Below are 20,404 nucleotides of genomic sequence, written 5' to 3'. Positions count from 1 at the left end.
GTGACTTAAGTGAAGGACGTTCAGCTTTTTACCATTTCTCTTTTCTGGCTGTTGTCTGTCTTTTGACAAATGTAAGTACATCAGCAAAGTTTTAAAACCTATATTCCTCTTTCACCAGTGTTATTGTCCCTCTCTACCCACATCTTGCTATGCTGTTGCAGTAGCAGGTGACAGATTTCTCTGGCCTGGACTGCCTCATCCCAGGGTTAATGAGGGCCTGTTTCAGACCTCAACGCCCTGCAGGATTCCCTCATTAGAGCAGAGATCGAACCGCTACTATGAGCCTCTGGCGCCACAGGAAACACATTATTTTATAAGTTGCCTCACCTGTAGTCTCTGCCCAGAGTCCGGGAATGCTTTGTTAACAAGTGCTAATGTACCTCTGGAGAGGTTGTTCGAGGTTACACACTAATGTTACACAGTGAGGAATATGAGGGCTTGTTTTAGTCATGTTATTGCCTCCCACTGTGCATGAATCTGAAGGTATACATCCTGGGGTCAGAAATTAATTGGGCCTCAGGGTGAAAATGCACTTTGAAGTTAATAAAAAGATTTAGACAAAAAAAATTGAGGTCAAGAAATGGGAGTTTCTTACATTTCTACCCTGCTCAAAATGTATTCATGAATCCATCATTGTCCTTTTGCCGTGTTGTGGAGTGGTGCCGGTAATTTATTCATAAAAATGGTCTCCAGGATTCTTTCCGATATAATATGATGAGATATCATGACATGTGACGGCACAAGAAAAGGAAAATAAAAAAAAAATTAAATGCAAAAAAAAATATGATAGTGATCAAAAAAACTTCTCAAACTATTTCAGGAAGAAAAAACAATATTCTGTGATTTCAGTTCTAAGGCCGCTGTGACAGAGAAGACACCTTCTGTAAAATGACTAAAATAAAGCAGATGTAATTTCAGAAATGGCTCGAAGCTGTGAAAATGGCTCATTTCATAGTCATTGAAGTGGCCTCAATAACAGACCTCACGTTTAACAAAGGGATTCTACATCAGCGGGATGGCTGCTCTTTTGGTGTCTTGTTGAAAGCAGACTGAAAAAAGGTTACCAGTGCACAGACAAAGGTGGCAAGTAGCTTCAATATCCAGCAACACAGGCTCAGATCCACATTTTTTCTCCGCGGCATATTTATTGCGTCGTGCTTCGGTGCACAAAAAGTGTCTGTAGGTATAATAGCAAATATTTCAGCTTCTCTAAGATTGCTCCACACCCACAGGCACCCACAGTTTATCAGGTGCACCTGCAATCAATCAGCAATCAGCGCAGCGAAGCAGCAACACAGAATACATTTCCATACAATAAACAATCCAGTGGCTCTTTTTTACAACATCCACAAAACTTTGATGTAAATAATTCTCGTGTAATTAAGGCAGAAATAATGCTTAATTTGGCAAAGTCTTTGTCAAACACAAGTCCGATACAAAAATATAGTGTATTTTCTTGACTGAATAAGATTTCTTATTCTCTTTTGAAATGCATATAAGATCAAACCCAAAATTTATTTTGGAAACATTTTAAATAAAACTTGAATTTATATCAATATACTCAAATGTATATGCTGGAAATGTATGGATACAACCTTTAAAAGGATATGCTGCTTCCCAGGTTTCTTAGCAGTCTTGGCAGATGTCTAAATATGAGGTGACATAAGCTACGTTCACACAAGAGGCACATGGTACCCATATCTGACATTTCATGGCAGGCTCTATCACCTGATTTTGACACACCCACCAAAAATGTTTAATTTTTCCCACTTCCATAAGTGGTACTTATTCAAATATGTATCCAATAGTTCTCAAAGTGTCTAGCCTGAAAGATCATGTTGATTTTTTTTTACATCATTAACGTGAGACATGCATCATAATTCTGCACCAGAAGAAACCAGCATCTCTATCCCACCACTCCTGGTTCCGAGTGTCGAGCCAAACAGGCTTCTCTTCAGAAGCTGCAGTCAATGCTCCACAAAAGATGATTGCTATTAGTTATGGTTTCTTTTGTCTTGTTACGATCCCATGACAATACTGTCGACTCCCATGTCTGAGTAACTTTCAAATTTATCCACCAGTGGCCGCATCCATCAGTACTTCTGTAAACAGTGCGCTGCTGTGTGATCAATTAAAGTATAGAATTCGGGGGTGTCAAACTCCAGTCCTCAAGGGCCGCTGTCCTGCAGTTTTTAGATGTGCCACAGCTACAAAACACTCAAATGAAATGGCTTAATTACCTCCTTCTTGTGTAGATAAGTTTTCCAGAGCCTTGCTAATGACCTAATTATTCTATTCAGGTGTGGTGCAGCAGAGGCACATCTAAAAGTTGCAGGGCAGTGGCCCTCCAGGACTGGAGTTTGACACCTGTGGTATAGATAATTAAATCATTTCTTTGTCTGATTTGTACTTTACTTTTCTAAAGATCAGAATGTTTGGGAACTTTTGATGAGTAATCTGCAACTTCTTGTTTTCCTGTAGTATAAATCTCATTTGATATAGCGGCCCAGTTACCTTATCCTTCAAAGTGGGAAAGACAAGCAAACATAGCATTCAAGGTAGAGGTAGCATTCAAGGTGTTGCTCTTCATAAGTCAAAGTACGGCTATTAAAAACAGCCACTTTGCGCACCCCACATGTTAATTGCCACTCCTGGTAAAGATGTGTGAGAAAGTTTAAAATAATCCAGTCTTTTGTTCCACTAGTATAATTAAACACAGAACATTTCTGCCTTTAATTTGGATGCATTTGTTTAGTGGAGGGAAAAAAAAACAAATTAAGAAATAATTGTTTTTGTTTTGTTGTTTTACAAAATTACAGAGCCACAATTAGTTGCACCCCTAAGAGTCCTATTAAAAGAAATGGAAATTAAGCTTTTTAAATTATACTTGTGTGTAGAAGCTTTTAATTAGCAAACCATAATTTCATGTTCCACTGGGGAAATAAATATGACTTTGACCATTTCAAGTTAAGAAAGACATGTTGTTCCAGTAAGGCAGATGCATTGATCTGCTATTATCTACAAAAAAGCTATCCATTGTAAACTTGGCCATATCTACAGTCAGAGCAATAAATAAACAAAAGGAAGTTTAACAAGGACCCAATTTTTTCTCATCGCTATACACATCGAAAAGGATGGTACAAATGTAAATAAATAAATAAAAATAAGTGTCTAAAAAATGAATCTGAGGATCTGAGCGTGCCAGATGTCTGACACTATATCTTCATCTGTTGAAGGTTTGCAGCAACACTTTACAGTAACTATTACCAACATGTCACACCTTTCTTTCACAACCTCCATTTCCAGAGGGAGTTGCAAATGTCACAATCACTAAAATCATCTGTCCATACCAGGTGGATTTCTGGTTAGAGCCACTGCAGTGTCAGAAAATCACTTGACTCCAGGGATCAGTTCTTTAAAAGTGCTTAAAATTATATTAATGTAGAGACCCTATTTGCTTCTATTTTCATTAAAACTTGCCTTTCTTTCAGGAATGAGGGCAACCCCTTACTTCAAATCGAAGTGGAACCGACATCAGATGTGAGTCCTTCTTTGATCGATCTGAATTTAGGTGTAACTTCAAGTTTTCAGATCAACGGTTGCTTTGCATTTCCACATTGTCGTGTGAATTTGTGAGTGAATGTGAATGGAATGCAAGCAGAGCTCTCACCATCGCTCGTCACAGCCATTTGCGTGATTTTCCCATTTAGCATAATTTGTCTTGGCTCTCCGAGGTGCCTCCAGGTAAGTTATGCGTCAAAAGCAGCAAGACTGCTGCTCGTCAGTTCTGTTTCTGTAACAATGATGGATCCTGAGAAAATGTAATGCAGATTGCTTTGAATTATATCCCAGCTGGCATCTTTGAATAGCCTATTTTCACTCTTTCAGTTCATTATATTTAAAATCAAATCAGAGTAACTCAGCCACCTTTTTTCCCCTCTAGTTGTTTTCTCTTTTTATAACTCCATTTTCTTTGGTAAGAGCCTGAACAGCAGTCTGCATTTCAAACACATGGTCCAGATAACAATGAAGTTCTTTCTTTAATAGGAAGATACTGATAATCGATAAGCTATGAGTTTATGTTCCAATTGAATAGAATGGAAATTCAGATGCTCCTTTAGCTGTAACTTTTAAACAAGGACATACAGAAAGAATATTTAATTAATGTTTTTCTTTACTGCATTTTTTGGGACATGGATGTCTGTTGGGTTTTGTTGTTAGTTCACTTGTTTTAGCTATGTGCTTTTTACATTTTCTAATTTATTTGTATGTTCTTTTTTTGTAGATACTAGAACATTTTTTTTAAATATTATCTACATTTAATTTCTTTGTCACAAGGGATCATTACTTATTAATATAGAGAGCAGAGATTATACCATGTCCCTGTGTGAGAGCAGTCACTGTAAAACAGGATCTTACTGTTATTTTTAATTGATAAGACTAAATTGATTACAGAGTTGATGTTTTTAAGCTCTCTTAAGCATCTTATATTAGGGCAGATAGCAGGTCTAACATAACAAAACTGCAGTCTCTGTGTTTATATCCTAGTGAATGTAGATGCATGTCTTATCTCTGATATTGACTGTCAATATTTTCAAATCCAGCATGACAGAGTCTGAAAGGTCTTAGGGATAAAATAGAGCATCTTGTTAAGATTTGTTCAGCTTTCCTATTACCTGCTGAATGTCTTGTTATGTCCCAAAGCTTAAATGAACCATGGGCATGTCTCGACATGATATAGGAACAATTTAAGCTTCATTTTAAATTGTTTCTTATGTCTCTGTGCGATCTCTAGATTAATTTTTAAGTACCTCACTCATACTGAAACTAGTGAATTTTGAGTCATCTTCACTCACTAACAGAGTCTACACTGGGCAGTATTGTTGTCAGAGCAACCTGGTAGAGCTTAGTGTGGTGTATTCACTGACTGGTTGAAAGATGAGATTTTTGAGTTCTCAACTGGCCAATCAACCGTCACGGCCAGTCAAACTGAAAATCATCCAGTTCCAGTGATACTCTGGTAGTAGAACGGAATAATACAATGAATTACAATTGCAATCATCAGTACAATATCTATATGTGGAATATTGCAACCACAAAGGATTGCTTGGACACAGTATTTGGTTGGATATTAGATTCATAGTGGCATATATGCAAATTCTACTTTCCGACTTTCACTGTCAATGATGCCCAGAATGGATCTGGATTTTTGTGGCAGAGTTGCAAAAGTTCATGATTGAAGGGGACATTGTGATGAAGGAAAAGATAAATAAAAGCCAGGAAATTGTGGGTTATTTGTTATAAATATGTTAATCCCCATTTCCAACAACAATATCACAATTACATGTTATTCTGATAACCTACAGTTCTAATACCCTAATTTGTGTTCTTTGCTTTACCACAGAATGAAGATGCGAACGATGAGGACTCCGGCGATGAGTTTGAGGAGATGAATTTGTCCCTTCTGTCTGCTCGCAATTTCCCACGCAAAGCCAGCCAGACGAGCATCTTCCTACAGGAGTGGGACATCCCCTTTGAGCAGCTGGAGATTGGAGAGATGATCGGCAAAGGGCGCTTCGGCAAGGTGTTCCACGGACGGTGGCACGGAGAGGTTGCCATCCGATTGATCGACATCGAGCGGGACAACGAAGACCAGCTGAAGGCTTTCAAACGGGAGGTGATGGCGTACCGCAACACTCGCCATGAGAATGTGGTGCTGTTCATGGGGGTGTGCATGAGCCCACCGCATCTGGCCATCATCACCAGGTAGGGAGAAAGATGTTACAGATTATGTTGGAGATGAAATCTGTTGAGGACTGAACTTGCTGTGTTGTTGCATCTCCTGTTTTTACTGTCAAGCTTTTCACAATCAGAAATATTTTCAAATGGACCAATTTATCCGTCAATGGGAGAAATCCCAGGTGGGGATGGAAGAGATGAAAATCGAACGGACTTGCATAGAAAATGTCCAGACTAATTTGGTATATACTTAATCGCACAGGTTCAAATAGGCTCTGTATTAATTTGATATGTGGGTGTGCTGAACTGCCTGGATCATACTGACAAATTGATGTACTTACAGTATTAAGCCTGTCGCAATGATAAATTAATCAATGGTTAATTAAAATGAGCTCAGTAATTTTCATTTTGATAATTGATATTTTTTAAATGGCAATTTTGCTTAGAGACTTCATAATCCATTTTATTTGGTTGTGTGTGGATTTTGTTTCCTCTTTATTTGTTTTTGCTTGTGTTTTATTTTGGATATTTAAAATTTGCAGTGTGGAGTGTTCTGTACAAAATTTAAGTTTTTTACTCTTTAAGAAGTAAAACTTGCATTACTATGCCATTATCAATATATCACCTGAAAATAATCTCAGAACAACATTATTATCAATTATCACAATAATTTCTGGGGCAATTTATCATCCTGTAAAATTTGTAATCATAACAGCCCTAACTGGTATTCCTCAAGCAATGCAATGTTTAGGAAAGTAAAGAAATCTTTTAATACGATCGTTTGAAATTTTCACTTTTTTAATAAAAATTTTCACAAATTTTATAAAATCGCACTCTACATTATTATTTTAATAACAACATGCTTTTGACAGCATTCGTGCGAGCAAGAAAGTCAAAGTCAAATAAACAATACAGTTTTCATTTGTCCAGTGGTTCTGACTTGTTTCATGCTGATCGCATCAAATCTGTGAAATGTGTGGTTTTGCTCTGCGGACTGGCAGCTGTGAGGTCTTTGCAGTCAGGATCCTCCTGGCACTCCTTTCAGATCAGCCACAGATCTGCTCCGTTATGGAGTCTCTGACAGTGAAACATGTAGACGTTATGATTAGAACAGGCTGCGACTGTTGCTGAGTAGATGAACCACCCACACCTCACAGCAAACAGTGGATTTTTTCTGACGGGCTGACAGCAGATAAAGCATTGCAAGTGAACTTGAATGAATTTTCTCACGTAGTTAACACCTTTTAATTATTTCATGGATTAGTGCTTGCGTTCTCACAGTATAGGGAGAGGGGCCTGTTATTATTCAAGGACATCACAAGAAATGCTCTCATTTAATTAATTAGAAAAGCTAATTATGTTCAATAGCAAATTGTTTGGATATTGGAGACTGCCATTGTTATCTTCACACTGAAAAAAAGAGCCACACAGAAAATCATCATCCTCTCATTTCTTCTCTTTCCTGTTCCATTTATTTACAAAAGAATGGAGAATCTCACCGGATTCATATGCACTTTTTTTTTAGCAAACACATTTCTGCAAGAAACACATCTCTGTTTTCTTCACATTTACTGTGTAACAGGTTACATGTTTGTAGTTGTAGTTTTATGATTGCAGGTGATGTCAGATGAAATTGCTGTGAATGCAGGGGAGCTGGCAGATGAGCTGCCTGCCTCTTGGAAACCTTTTCTGGTGATTGCTCAAAATAATAGCAAATGTCAGTACAACAGGGGGCTTTTTTTTATCCTGCTTCTACATATCCGACTGATGATGAGGATGAAAATCTTTAAGATGCAACTCTAGCAACCCTATATAGGTCAATGTGAAACTTAGTTTAGTATAATCAAACTAAAATAAAGTACATTGGTTATTTTTAAATTAGGAATTTCTGTTTGCGTGAGTTAGATCATTAACACTGATTGCTTCCTTATTTTTCGATTGTTTCCTTTGTGACTAAGTCTGGATTGATTTTTTGCAGAGGACACAGAACATGTTTTATGCGTTTGACGTCATCTGTGATGTCATTGCTGCTTTTTTACTCATGCACATGGCGTAACCACCTCATTTTGAAACACAGGGATGAACCTCAGCGTGTTAAGATGGCCTCATTAGCTTTTTATTTATTTATTTTTGTCAGAGGTGAAGGTATTTGCCATCGGACACAGGAAGCTGCATTTGAGAAAAAGAATGAAGTGGGACGGCTCCTAAAGACTTGGCTCCTGTCAGCTTGTTGCTACGAGATGAATATGCATGAATCGTGGGCCTCGGGTCCTTTGCTGGTCACCAGTTGGGGTTGAGGGTCCCAAGTGTGAGGCAGTAGGGGGTTGGGTAGCTGTCTATTAAAATACATTTTCTGAGGGCAGCTCTGGAGAAGTGTTACACCTTCTATCAGAAATGCAGTAATGAGGAAAATATTGTTTAATAATCACAAAATTAAAGCATAAGTTTAATAAAATGTGGATTAACAAAGATTCAGTCATAAAGATCCATTTCAACAAAAACACACTGTATGACTCGGTGTGTTTTTATAAGGACCAATACATGTTGGGGACACTTTTTGAAGTGAATTACTGAAAGAGATTAACGTATTATTGCTATTCTAATTAATTATGATTCTACTGTATAATCAGTCCTTCACAGGTTTGCAATGAAGGCTTTACTTATCCAAGTGCAGATCATTGCAGGCCATCTTGGTCTCCATTCTGAATGAGTAGGGGAATCATAAAGAGGATCTTCATATCGGACAGTATATAGATAAACTTTGTTGTGAAATGCAACTTTACCTTTATGAATACAGATTCCTACAATCTTGGCTCCAATCTATTTTGTATTTTACTTTCCACAATGCAGATTTTTGGTTCATTTTTTATGCTGATTTAATGCTGATTTTATGACCTTTCTCCTCTCTGTCAGCTTGTGTAAAGGCAGGACACTTTACTCTGTGGTGCGGGATGCCAAGGTTGTCCTGGACGTTAACAAGACGCGACAGATTGCACAAGAGATGGTCAAGGTAAAAAAAAAAAAATCAACGTTGATTCCCAGGAACACTTCAGCAGCAAACATCACATTACAGAACTTTCACCTATCTCTCTTCCCCTTCTTCTCAGGGAATGGGCTACCTCCACGCTAAGGGGATTTTACACAAAGACATGAAGTCCAAGAATGTGTTTTATGATAACGGCAAAGTCGTCATCACTGACTTTGGACTTTTTACCATATCTGGAGTTCTGCAGGCTGGCAGGTAAATATTTTTGAAGCACATTAGAGACAGAAGCTTACATTTGTTTTGCAAATAAACACCTGAATGCTTAGTTAAAAACTGACACATGCAGCTTTTTGCTGTGACAGGGTGATTGGAAACATATTTATACAAGAACAAATTAATTTGGCTTGATTTTATTTGTACTTTACCACCATTATGGTAATAAAAAGCCCATTTAGACAGTATTTAGTCATAAATGTAAGATCTAATGTTGCTACGAAACACCCCCCGCCACACAAAAAAAACCCCACTATTAATTAGGGAAATGTGAAAAGGAAATATCAACGAAACCGTAGATTAATTTCCTTCATAAAAACTGAATTCAGAAGTTGCAGAGATGTTAAAAGCCTTCTTGTCTTTTTTCATAGGATTTCCAAGTTTCAAAGATGAGCCTTTCTTTCACCTAAGTAGAAGACAGACAACTTTGATCAAATGTGTATTATCTTCACAAGCTTTTTTTATTGCATTAACACATATTTACAGCAAAATCATGGATTATGCAAAATTTCAAACACTAAGGAATTATTAGGTTTATTGTGGTATCAAAAAGTAATTCAGTAATAGTGTAGAGCGATCGGAGGATCTCACAGGGATCTTTAAAATATGACAGTAATTACTGAATGTACCAAAATATGCCACAATTACATATTTACATCTGCTCATAAATATCATTGGCAACTTTTACAAAAACCTTAAGTTTTATGCCTAAGGTATAAGAGGGTTTTTAGAAATGTGGAATATAGTACTATCAGACTGTCCCTGTATGAAGCCTTGATAAAATTTTTTTTTTTTTACCCTTACAAACTTGTTCTATTAAGACTTCCATATACACCAACCCAAAAGCTTACCAGGATCTCAGGTACTGGATTCTGTTCCTTTAGCACACCGAGTAGGTCAGTAATCTTACATATTTCATTTTCTTTTGTCAGAAAACTGTTTGAATTGAAGGTCCTGGGTCCTTCATTGGCACAATAACCTTAAGCTCACTTCCAGCAACATGAAAGAAGGTTTGAAAAGGAGACAATGAACAATTTTAAGCTCACCAGAAACAGCCTCCTATCTAAATCCTTCTGAAAATCTTTGCAAGGCTGACATTTGTCGTCACAAAACACATATCTACAGATTTATATCTTGAGGTCCTTAAATGGGTAAGAGTACCTAAAAGTGGCATTGGAGAGACTCAAAAAGTCAAAGATTGCGGCACCATCACCTTTTCTCTGATTAGTTCAATTGTCCTACCTTGCAGGTGCTTGTGTATATACAGAGCATGGAAATTTGATGGTTAGGTTATCCCTTGAAATTGAAAATAAACTAAATGAGAAAAGCAAAGATGGTATGACACAGCAAAAGAGAAAAGTTGAGAATTTTGAGGTTTTTATAATTAATCAATATATAATTACCAACAGATGTATATGTTTGACTCCATGTTTCTAATAGGAATTTGTGTGTATGGATAAAATAGGAGATTATAATTAAATAATAAGACAGTGTAAGAAGTCTTGATCAATTGATCATAAGCCAACGAGACTGTAATCTATAGACCAATTTGTAACTGATGTTTTGTTTATCTCATTTCTCACAAAATTAAAAGTAAATGTAACCCAAATTTGCCATTCCGATTGGCAACAGAAAAGTAAGCTTGGTTTGCTGCTGGCATCAGGTAAGTTTACACTGAGTCATTTTACTCTCTATAAGTAAATACGCCCACATTTGTTGAAACCAAACCAGCGTTTTTATTAGCAAAACACTGTAGTTCAAGTTTAGTCTTTCTATTATAAAGGAATAGTGATTACATTTACCCTAATCATGATCACAACACTATTTGCACTGACATTAAAATCTACTGCAATAATCAATGTGACACAAGCTGTCCAAACAGTAGCTATATACATTTAATAATAAAAGTCTAAATGTCAAACCACACTGGCCTTAAGCATCCAGAAACAATAATTATTTTTGCTATGTTTTTTCAAGGAAATTCAAATGCCTAAGGCAAACCTGTGACTCTTTATTTTTTAATCTGACAACATGACAGCACCACAGATGGCTGAAGACAATATCATGTATTTGCTTGTCGTTTTTTTTTCCCCTCATGTGGAATTTGACACAATGCAATCCTTAAAATTCAATTTAATATATGACAAGGCTGTTTAAAAGCAAACCAGAATTCTGGCTTTTTGGATGTAACAAACTACATTAAAGCAAGTTATCACAATACAACAGGAAGAGACGCACTTTGTAACAAATATCCGTGTGTGTATCTTTCTGCTTTGCAGCCGGAGAGAAGACAAACTGAGAATCCCCAATGGCTGGCTGTGTCACCTGGCCCCAGAAATTATTCAGCAGCTTTCTCCAGACACAGAGGAGGACAAGCTTCCTTTCTCCAAACAGTCAGACGTCTTTGCTTTCGGGTGAGTGTCCTCTAACCAGATGTCCAGGTCTTTGTTTGTCCGGACGGTGTCTGAGTCTGGATATTTATAGCTAACTGTTGACAATCCGAAAATGAGCAAAAATTCAAGCAGTAGCCAGTGAGTTATAGAAGCAAACTTAGAAAGTTTAATTAAAGACTATGTACGAAGCTACATAATGGAGAGTATATCATTATAAAAGCCAGCTACTTAATCAGAGTAAAAGGCAAATATAAATAGAAATGTTAACTAGTATTTCTAAAATATTTTTATTAACCCACTTTTTGAAAACTTTTTGTAGTACTCTTTTTTTTTTAGCTGTTTACGAGCAGCTAACCAAATGTCCAGGTGAGCATCTGGTTAGATTTGAAGGTAAATGTTGTTCTTGAAGTTCATGGTAATAGTAAGTAATATATTGAATTAAATAAATCAGTACAAAAACTTCACTTTCTTACATCCATGTCTTTCTTCAAACCCACCCAGACTGTCTTTGATTTGCTTCATTTCTGCCTTTAAAAAATGCAGTTACACATTTTGAGTGAATTCATCCTACTGAATCTGAGAGTTATTACATATAGATTGATTTTCTAAGTGTCAAATAAGTCTCTCAGACAAAAGTCTCTCCATTCTCCTCCTTCAATGACCAATTTTATATGTGCCCTAAGTTGATTAAAAAATCACTTTGGCTCCACTTTCTCTTCCACATCCATTATGGCTTGGTTTATGGGGGTAGACCCCTGCTCTATTGACTATTAACACAACAGCATTTTCAGACGGTTCTCCCGTATGGATGCTTCATCGCTCTTATTATTCTGAAAGGAAGACAAGCGCAGCACTTGTGCACAATGTCCCGCTGCTCTGTTGGCCTTTGTGCTACCTGGAGGTGACCCCCTTGGCTGTTATGCATATTCATCAACAATCAAGCGTCTGCTTTTATTTATTTTTTTTCATTACTCCTGGCATTGAGCTATTTTTATTCTACTCAAACATGTTGTACAGGAGTGAAAATGGTCTATTTGCACCAAAAGAAATTATGTGTTTTCTGCATTAACCATATTTACAAATACTCTAGATTCATGATAAAACATATAATCTTAACCTATAAATAACTCTTCTAATGTTTCTGTATGGATCCCTTCTATGCACCAGTGTGGTCTAATTTTGAAAGTATTAATTGAATTGTAGCGTTTTTGCTTATCTGAATTCTGCTGCTTCATATAATTCTTTAATAAAATGAGATAAGATAGTTCAAAGCAGTGACGCACTCTACTCGTCTCTGTCTTCGCAGCACCATCTGGTATGAGTTACATGCACGTGAGTGGCCTTACAAGAGTCAGCCGGCGGAGGTGATCATATGGCAGATTGGAAGTGGCATGAAGCCTAACCTCGCCCAAACTGGGATGGGGAAGGAGATACTGGTAAGGACTTTCTTCCTTTTTTAACTTGATCATGAGTCGCATTTCTGACAGCATTAGTTTCCAAATTATGATTAATTCAAAATATCATGTTTATATAGGCCCAATTTACACAACACATCTTATTTTAATTCACTTTAAAAATTAGAAGCATCAAACAATATCCAGCAATGTAAACTTTGGACCCAATGCAAAACATTGAACTCTTTAAACCATTATGATCCAACAAATTGATCATGACTAACTAGCATCATACTAATCTAATAGGCTGCATGTTGGTGAAATTACACCAACATACAGACACACTTAGGCACACTGTTTCTGAAAGTGTGCCTAAGTCTAAAAAAGTTTTTAAATTGTAAATTAGCAACATCCATTATTTCATTTTATATAATTAAACTTCAGGGTTCTTGCTGATTAAAGTATGTCTGAAAAAGGCTTGCAAGCAATAATTAAACATAGATAAAACTAGAACGAGTTCTACTCGCAGCTGTGATGGAATAGTTGATTAAATTTTAGCTTTAGTGAGAAAATACCAGTTATTACTTTTTTATTTTGGGGTAAATGGAATGACTGTACTAATACTAAGTCTAGCAGGGAAAGTAAGAGTCGAACATTGAGCTTCTTCTGATTAAAAAAATAGGAAACTGCTGGGACGTATGTGTAAAGAAATATAAATGTTTCAAGCTGTTTTTATCCTTTTCGTTTCAAACCTCACTTATAAAAACACCTCTGATATCTCCTCAGATGTAAATGTTCTTTCATATTTCTCTCCCTACACAGTTATTAGCAACTCTGGTGAAAAAAGAAAACAAAACAACTTGATAATAAATTCAGTTTCTATTGCAGTACCATGATCTTACACTGACAAATTGAAAATACAAAATATAAAGAAATAATATTATTTTTAATAAAATAACTTCTTTTAGTTATTGGTGATCATATTGTTTCACATTATATAAATATAAAGAACTTTGTAACTTATACTTTACTTCTTAAGTAAGTGAGAATCTCAGACATTTTAATTATGGATATATGGCTACCTTCTATGAGTAAGGTAGATATACTGTACATGTAAATTTTTGCAAGGAAATGACCTCACAAATAGTTACTTGCCGCCTTGAATACTTCTGCAAGGTAATTTATCTTGAGCCAGTGAGCAAAACAGAAGTGAAGTGATTTCCATTTTGTTTTGTTTTTGTTTTTTGCTTGTTTTTTCCCAGGATATTTTGCTAGTGTGTTGGGCGTACAAGCCAGAAGAGCGGCCCAGTTTCTCCAAGCTGGTAGATTTACTGGAAAAGTTGCCAAAAAGGAACCGCCGCCTTTCCCATCCAGGGCACTTCTGGAAGTCAGCTGAGTATGTCAAATGAGTTAGGCCATAAAACAACAGTCCACTACTTTTACCAATCCGCCGCCATTACTCCACATAAATATCCCACCTCTTTAAAGAATGCACTGAATCTAAAATCCAGTCCAGTGATGAAAACTGCCCATGCTGTGTGTATTTCTAAGGAATGTTGGCATTTGTGTGTACAAATGAGTTGACTGTCCACTTCCTCAAAGCAGTTGGGACTCATGTTTTCTTTAATTTGATGTTAAACACACTGTATATTTCTCCTTTATTTTTCAGTCTTTTATAAGTGACTCGCTTGCTTCATTATATTTAATTTGTTTCTTGGATGTATCTTCCTTGTAACTTTCAATAGATCACGTCATCTTAAAAAAATAACATGTCTGAGAACAAATGTATATATTATTTTCACGTCTTGCTTTTTTGTTTTGAATGAACGTAGCTGTTGTACATCACATACTGTGCATATATTCATAACATTGTCTTACCATTCCTTATGTCTATTGGTTCTGTAGACACATTTTGTCATATTTACCTCATGGTTTTTTCATGTATGAATGTCCTCTTCATGTGTTTGTTGAACTTAAATGTCTTTTTATCTCCACCGTAACATTTGAATGTGAAGAAGGCAGTGTCCCTGTTTGAGAATGTGCCAGGCCATTGTTTTGATGAGACTGTTCTCTGGTTAGCCTAAGCTATGAATATTATCTGTGAACAGAGTAGATGTTAGAACAGCTGCAGCCTTTGAGCAGGATTCCCTCACTTGATGCTTTTCTGTGAAATTTCTGACACTTGAAATGTATCCAAACTGTTGCTAAAACTAAATATCAAATATGCTGTCACTGAGCCCTTTTCACCAAGAACTAGTTCACTTGAGATAAAGTAGGTAAATATAATTGCATATTGTATTACACAAAGATAAAAAGCTAACGCTTGCTACTATGTAGTCAATTCAGTTAATTCAAGAAATATTTACCCTTTAAATGTGAACTTTCTGAACTCTGAGAATAGAGGTTTGTGTAATTAAGGGATTCCTAAACAGAATATGGAACTAAAAATGTTAACAAGAAAACTTTGAATGTTACAGGTCAAAATAAATTCTAAATGTTTGTTTTTAGCTTGTACACATCAAGTCAGGTGTGGTTATAAGCAGTGTTGTAGTCACTGAATAGAAAACATTTAATTTAATTGTACCCCATGTTCATTAATCTTAAAATAAAAGATTTGCATTTTGAAAAAAAATTTAAATATTTCATCCTGCACATGCAATGATATGGAATTGAATGTTTTTCTTTTTCAAGGATTTACAAATTTATGGTTTAAAAGTTCAATGACACATTAACTTGCAAAAGAAAAATGCGCCTTTGAATTCTAGAGCTTAAGAATGATCTAATGCACATGAGGTTAAAAAAAATAAAGAAACATACAAAACATGGCACTATGCCATTATTTGTAAATCAAAAGTAAAATCAAAGTCAATCTTTTGCTCCCATGGTTTTAAGGAGGACAAATTTGAATTTGAAGCATTTAGGTGTGTGGCTGCAAAAGTAACACAATCATATGTCATGTTTTTGTCTAGTTCCTTTTGCAAGTAATCTAGTATACATGAAATTAGAGAAAACTGACTTACAAATAACTTTTCTCCAAGATATGAGAGAAGTTCATTATACAAATGTTGGCTGTAAATTTGATTGAACATTGTGAAGATATTAATCCCTATTTTTTGTTTTGAACATGACAGCCTTTTATTCCTCATCCACTTATTTTTGACTACAACACTGCTTAAGATTACCGTGGAGCACAAAGTAATCTTAAATGCGTAATGTTACTTTAATTGCACAAATATTTTATATAAATATTTTACTTACCTGTAGGTGTTCTTGTTATTGTGAAATAACAAGTAACTAAAATCTGGCAAAACTTTCCCTTTAACATATCTGAAGAGACGTATCAAAACTCATATAACCCCAGCCCAAACCATTTTTCTACTTCATGCTGTATATTAAAGTAGATTTAAATGTATGTCTTAGAGGAAGCGCTAACCTGAGTCATATTATCACGAATCATCACAGAACAGTACATCACATAAGCTGTAAACTGCTTTTACTCTCTCCAGCCACGTCAGACAGGTAGAGACAATCTAATCATGTGAAATAGCCATTTTCCACCTCATTATAAACACATCTGCCAGTGTTTTTAAATGCATATAAACAATCTGCTACTTTTTTTCACCGTATTGTTTGGAAGTCTGTTTGTCTCTTCAAATATGGTTAGTAAATCACTTAAATTTTTACTGTTTACAACTTTCAAGTGCATGAGAAGGACTAACAGAAATTTATTTAAAAAAATAATTCTTCATATATATATATACATATATATATATATATATATATATATATATATATATATGTCAGCAATTTTCTGATGCCGTTGATCATTAAGCAGCTCCATCTTTACATTTACATCAAGCTTTGCTAAACTTTTCTACAGCTTGCTTTAAGAGAAAGATTGTTTTGGTATATTTATAGGTAAACTGAAAGGTCAGGCTGGCATCTTAAATAAAGAGTTACAACCTGTATAGATAAAAAAAAGTGTCAACAACCTGACAGGAAGTCTGATATATAACATTTGTGCCAAGTGTACATAACAGATTGTAGAATATGTTTTATCATCACTTGCCGTAATATTTATATTCCTTGTGGATTCTTTTTAACTTTTTTCTTTTGAATGTACAAATTGTGTTGTGTTCTCCTTTTGTTCCCTTTTGTTTTTGTTCATATGAATTTAATTTTCCTTCATTTTATTTCTGATTGCATAGATTCTGTGTTGTTTTTTTCCCTTGATTCTGTCCTTGTGTTGTAGATTATAGCTACCAAAAAGCTTGTATTTACTGATACCTGATGGTCCATGGCTTAGTGATGAGTAGATTTTGGTCATGAGCTCTTTTATTTGCACTCATCCTTTAAAAGTGTATAAGAATAAAAAAACTCTTTTCATTTTGGATGTTTTCTATTTTCTTTTACACAACCTTTATCCATGTTTTACTTTGATGAAAGATTTTTGATGCATCTTCACTGAACAAAGTTAGTGGTTTATCAGCACTTTCTGCCAAAAATATTTAAGTTTTAAAGACTGAGGCATCAAAAAGGATAAGCATAGTTTATTATTATGTATCTTAATGTTGGATTTGAATTTAAAAAAACAAGCACAAAAATCTATCACTTTAAAAGACTCTTAGGGGCAAAATATCCATGCAACCATTAGTTTTGTATAATATATGGATATATTTATATATAATATATATTTTTACGTGAGCACTGGTTCATGCAAAACACTCTGCTTATAAGTGCTATTACACAAATTCTAACCCTCAACTGTCAAGATAACGCACTGGTAATGAGACTGCTGTGAAACGACAGTATGTGACACAGCTAAAATGATAACAAGCAGGTTTATATTATTTGAAGTTTTAAAAGAAAAAGAAAAACTAATTAACTTGATTCACCCTTCTGGTAATGCCCAATATTAGCTTCTCACATCGTCACGAGAACTTCAATAAAAGAAATAATGTCCTTGGTTCAAGTATCGTCACAAAGCAATTATTAAGTCTGAAACACTGACACTTTGTCATTTCCGACTTTGCTTTGGTAAGAAGAACTAGGAAATCTGTCTGAGGGAGTTATTAAATTAAAAACTCTGCAGGCAGAATGGCAATAAAAGGTCCAGTTTGGCATTCCCCTATATTTAAAGAAGTTGGATTAAAGAAATGAAAAATATTGTGGCAAGTTGCTCAGAGGTCAAATGAGAAAAGAAATAGAATCTTTTTATTTAATCTTTTGGAGATACTTCATTGCAAAAGGGTTACAAGTAATCATGTAAATGCATATATACAACAGAAAGCTTTAAATCAGGAATTTGAGCACAAAACCAGTGTACTGAAATTATTAGATCTTTCTCTACTCAAAACACTCACATAATAATAATCAGTCACATAATTCGGTCATAACCAGGACTGCAGAACCTAATCATATCATTAGAAGGCAGTTTAAGCATTTTATTCAAGTTTTGGACCAGGAACCTTTTGAAAGTTTGCATAATACACCATCAGCCCTCAAGAAATTAGGATTGTGCTTCTCAAACTGATATAAGTACCTCTGGATACAGTGACAGAATCTCCCAAAAATAATCGCAGCTGCAACTGACTTATGGGTGTTGAATGCAAATGCATGTCACGCTTTGCTTTGGTCTATTAAATGTGTCCTCATAAAATACAAGTTTTACTATGGTTATGCAAAAGAAACGGAGCACACCTGAGTGTAATTTGACCACATTTAGCACATTTTTAAAGTATGCTATCCTCACGTTCTTACTAAAAAAATCCATATTGTCTATATTGGTTTCATATGCTGTCTTAGGTCCGAGCAAAAATAATTTCTTATTATTTAGAAAAGAAGAATGTGTTGTGCATTCTTTAACTGAAAAAACACAGAGTAGAGGCTGTTTGTCTTCAGTGCCATCTGTCAGTTTCTCAACTTTGTTGTTTCATATTTGTTTTTATTTCTTAATTGATAAAATGCTCTCAAAGTCACTCAAGGATAAGTGCCACCACTTTAAAATCAGAGTAAATAGGCACTCATCTTTATCAAGCTAGTTCCCTGTGTAGTCGCGCTTTAACATTTCCATTTGTGCACAGCTAAGATTCAGGTACCTTCTGAATACAGATCACATTTTACCAAATTCAAACGTGGCCCTCGTCAAAAAACACCTCTAATTTTCCTTAGAAAATAGTAGCTCCCTCCATCTCAGGTAAAGCTATGTAAAAGGCTTTATAACAAATTCATCTCTTATTGCAGAAGCATAATTTGTATCCTGGTTCATATTTTAAGTAATCCACCATTAATATTAGCGAGGTTCAAATACAAACTGGAATCATCAATGTTGAAGCAGTTCAACCAGAACAAATTCTGAGATCTTGGTCTTTCATTTTATGCAACTGATCCGTGAACAAGCTGGCATTCTGATGAAAGTGTGTGCATGCTTTTGTGTGTGTGCGTGGGGGTGGGTGCGTGTGGGTGTGTTTGGGTGTGTGTGTGTGTTTCATCTAGCGTCAGACCTTTGAATCCCTGCTTGAAGACACAGTAAGTCAGTGAGGGCAAGAAGCAGGAAAATGGAATGATAGATATATAGATAGAGCTCTAACTGGCTGCACCAGGCAGTCCTCCTTCTCCTCCTTCTTTTTCGTCTTCTGCTCTACTTTCAGTTTTGAAGTTAAGGCTCAGCCACTGAAGTGTAAAGAATCCACCTAACCAATCTCAGGCTGTGGCCCATCAGAGCATGAATGTTTGGTTTATGTGGACATTCTTAAAAGTGTTAGAACCCAGTCACTGCTCAGGGCCTTTTCACTGTGGGTAACACAAAAAAAGAAATTAACTAAACAAAAATTAAAAATTGCATTTATGGTTCAGAGAAAAATTAAAATGCATCTAGTGTACTGGTGTGTCTAAATACACTAAAACCTTACAGAAAAGTATATTTATTTAATAAATTCCATTCAAAATCACAATTATTCAGTTCACTTCAGCTTAGTCCATTTATTTATATAGAGCCAATTTATATGTTGACTTGAAGCACTTTGCAAAGAAAGTTATTTCAATTAAATCTCACATACATTCTCACTGATCCTAGTTATCAAACAGTACATTACGTTCATTCATGTATTATATGGATTGATCAAACTGAGGGAAACTGAAAATAAGGATTTTATTAACTGGAAAGCAAAATAATATAAATTAAAAGAAATAAATATAATTCTGTCTGTAACAACCCTTTTTGAATGAAATTTATAAAACCAATGAAACTTTCAATAAAGTCACACATGCGTTTTATGTTGGTCATCTTTTGACAAATAATCTAAAACAATGCTCATGATAAAATAAAAATAGAATCCAACAGCAATAAAAATGTATTTCTGAACAAATCCTGAAGAAACAAAATATAAAGTCTATCTTTTCAAATCTGTTATAAATGCAAAATGTGAAAACATAATAGATTTTTTATTTTATTTTATTTTTACCCAAAATACTTATTTTAATAAAAACAGACAAAAAAGTGAATTAATCTCGCAAGTGTTAACAACAAAATGTATTAATGGGGGAAAAAAACATAGAATAGAATAGAATAGAATTCAACTTTATTGTCATTGCACTGTCACAAGTACAAGCAACAAGAT

General features: G+C 35.3%; 1 protein-coding gene across 3 annotated transcripts in view; it reads left to right on the top strand.

Moving 5' to 3' along the window:
* ksr2 (kinase suppressor of ras 2) overlaps positions 1-20,404 on the top strand; it is a 118,438-nt gene that overhangs the window by 84,780 nt on the left and 13,254 nt on the right. For 2 of the 3 annotated variants that reach the window (XM_032578268.1, XM_032578266.1), the window contains 7 exons: positions 3,492-3,540; positions 5,405-5,766; positions 8,653-8,749; positions 8,847-8,980; positions 11,278-11,412; positions 12,698-12,827; positions 14,048-17,176. In XM_032578268.1, the coding sequence (XP_032434159.1) occupies positions 3,492-3,540; positions 5,405-5,766; positions 8,653-8,749; positions 8,847-8,980; positions 11,278-11,412; positions 12,698-12,827; positions 14,048-14,194 (1,054 nt within the window). In that variant the 3' untranslated portion in view covers positions 14,195-17,176. Of the gene's footprint in view, positions 1-3,491; positions 3,541-5,404; positions 5,767-8,652; positions 8,750-8,846; positions 8,981-11,277; positions 11,413-12,697; positions 12,828-14,047; positions 17,177-20,404 lie in introns of those variants that run through there. The other variant, XM_032578267.1, reaches the window with a different exon arrangement.

Source organism: Xiphophorus hellerii, chromosome 12, assembly GCF_003331165.1.
Source record: "Xiphophorus hellerii strain 12219 chromosome 12, Xiphophorus_hellerii-4.1, whole genome shotgun sequence".
In the NCBI taxonomy this organism is placed as follows: Eukaryota; Metazoa; Chordata; class Actinopteri; order Cyprinodontiformes; family Poeciliidae; genus Xiphophorus; species Xiphophorus hellerii.
This window is presented reverse-complemented; position numbering and strand designations above follow the sequence as displayed.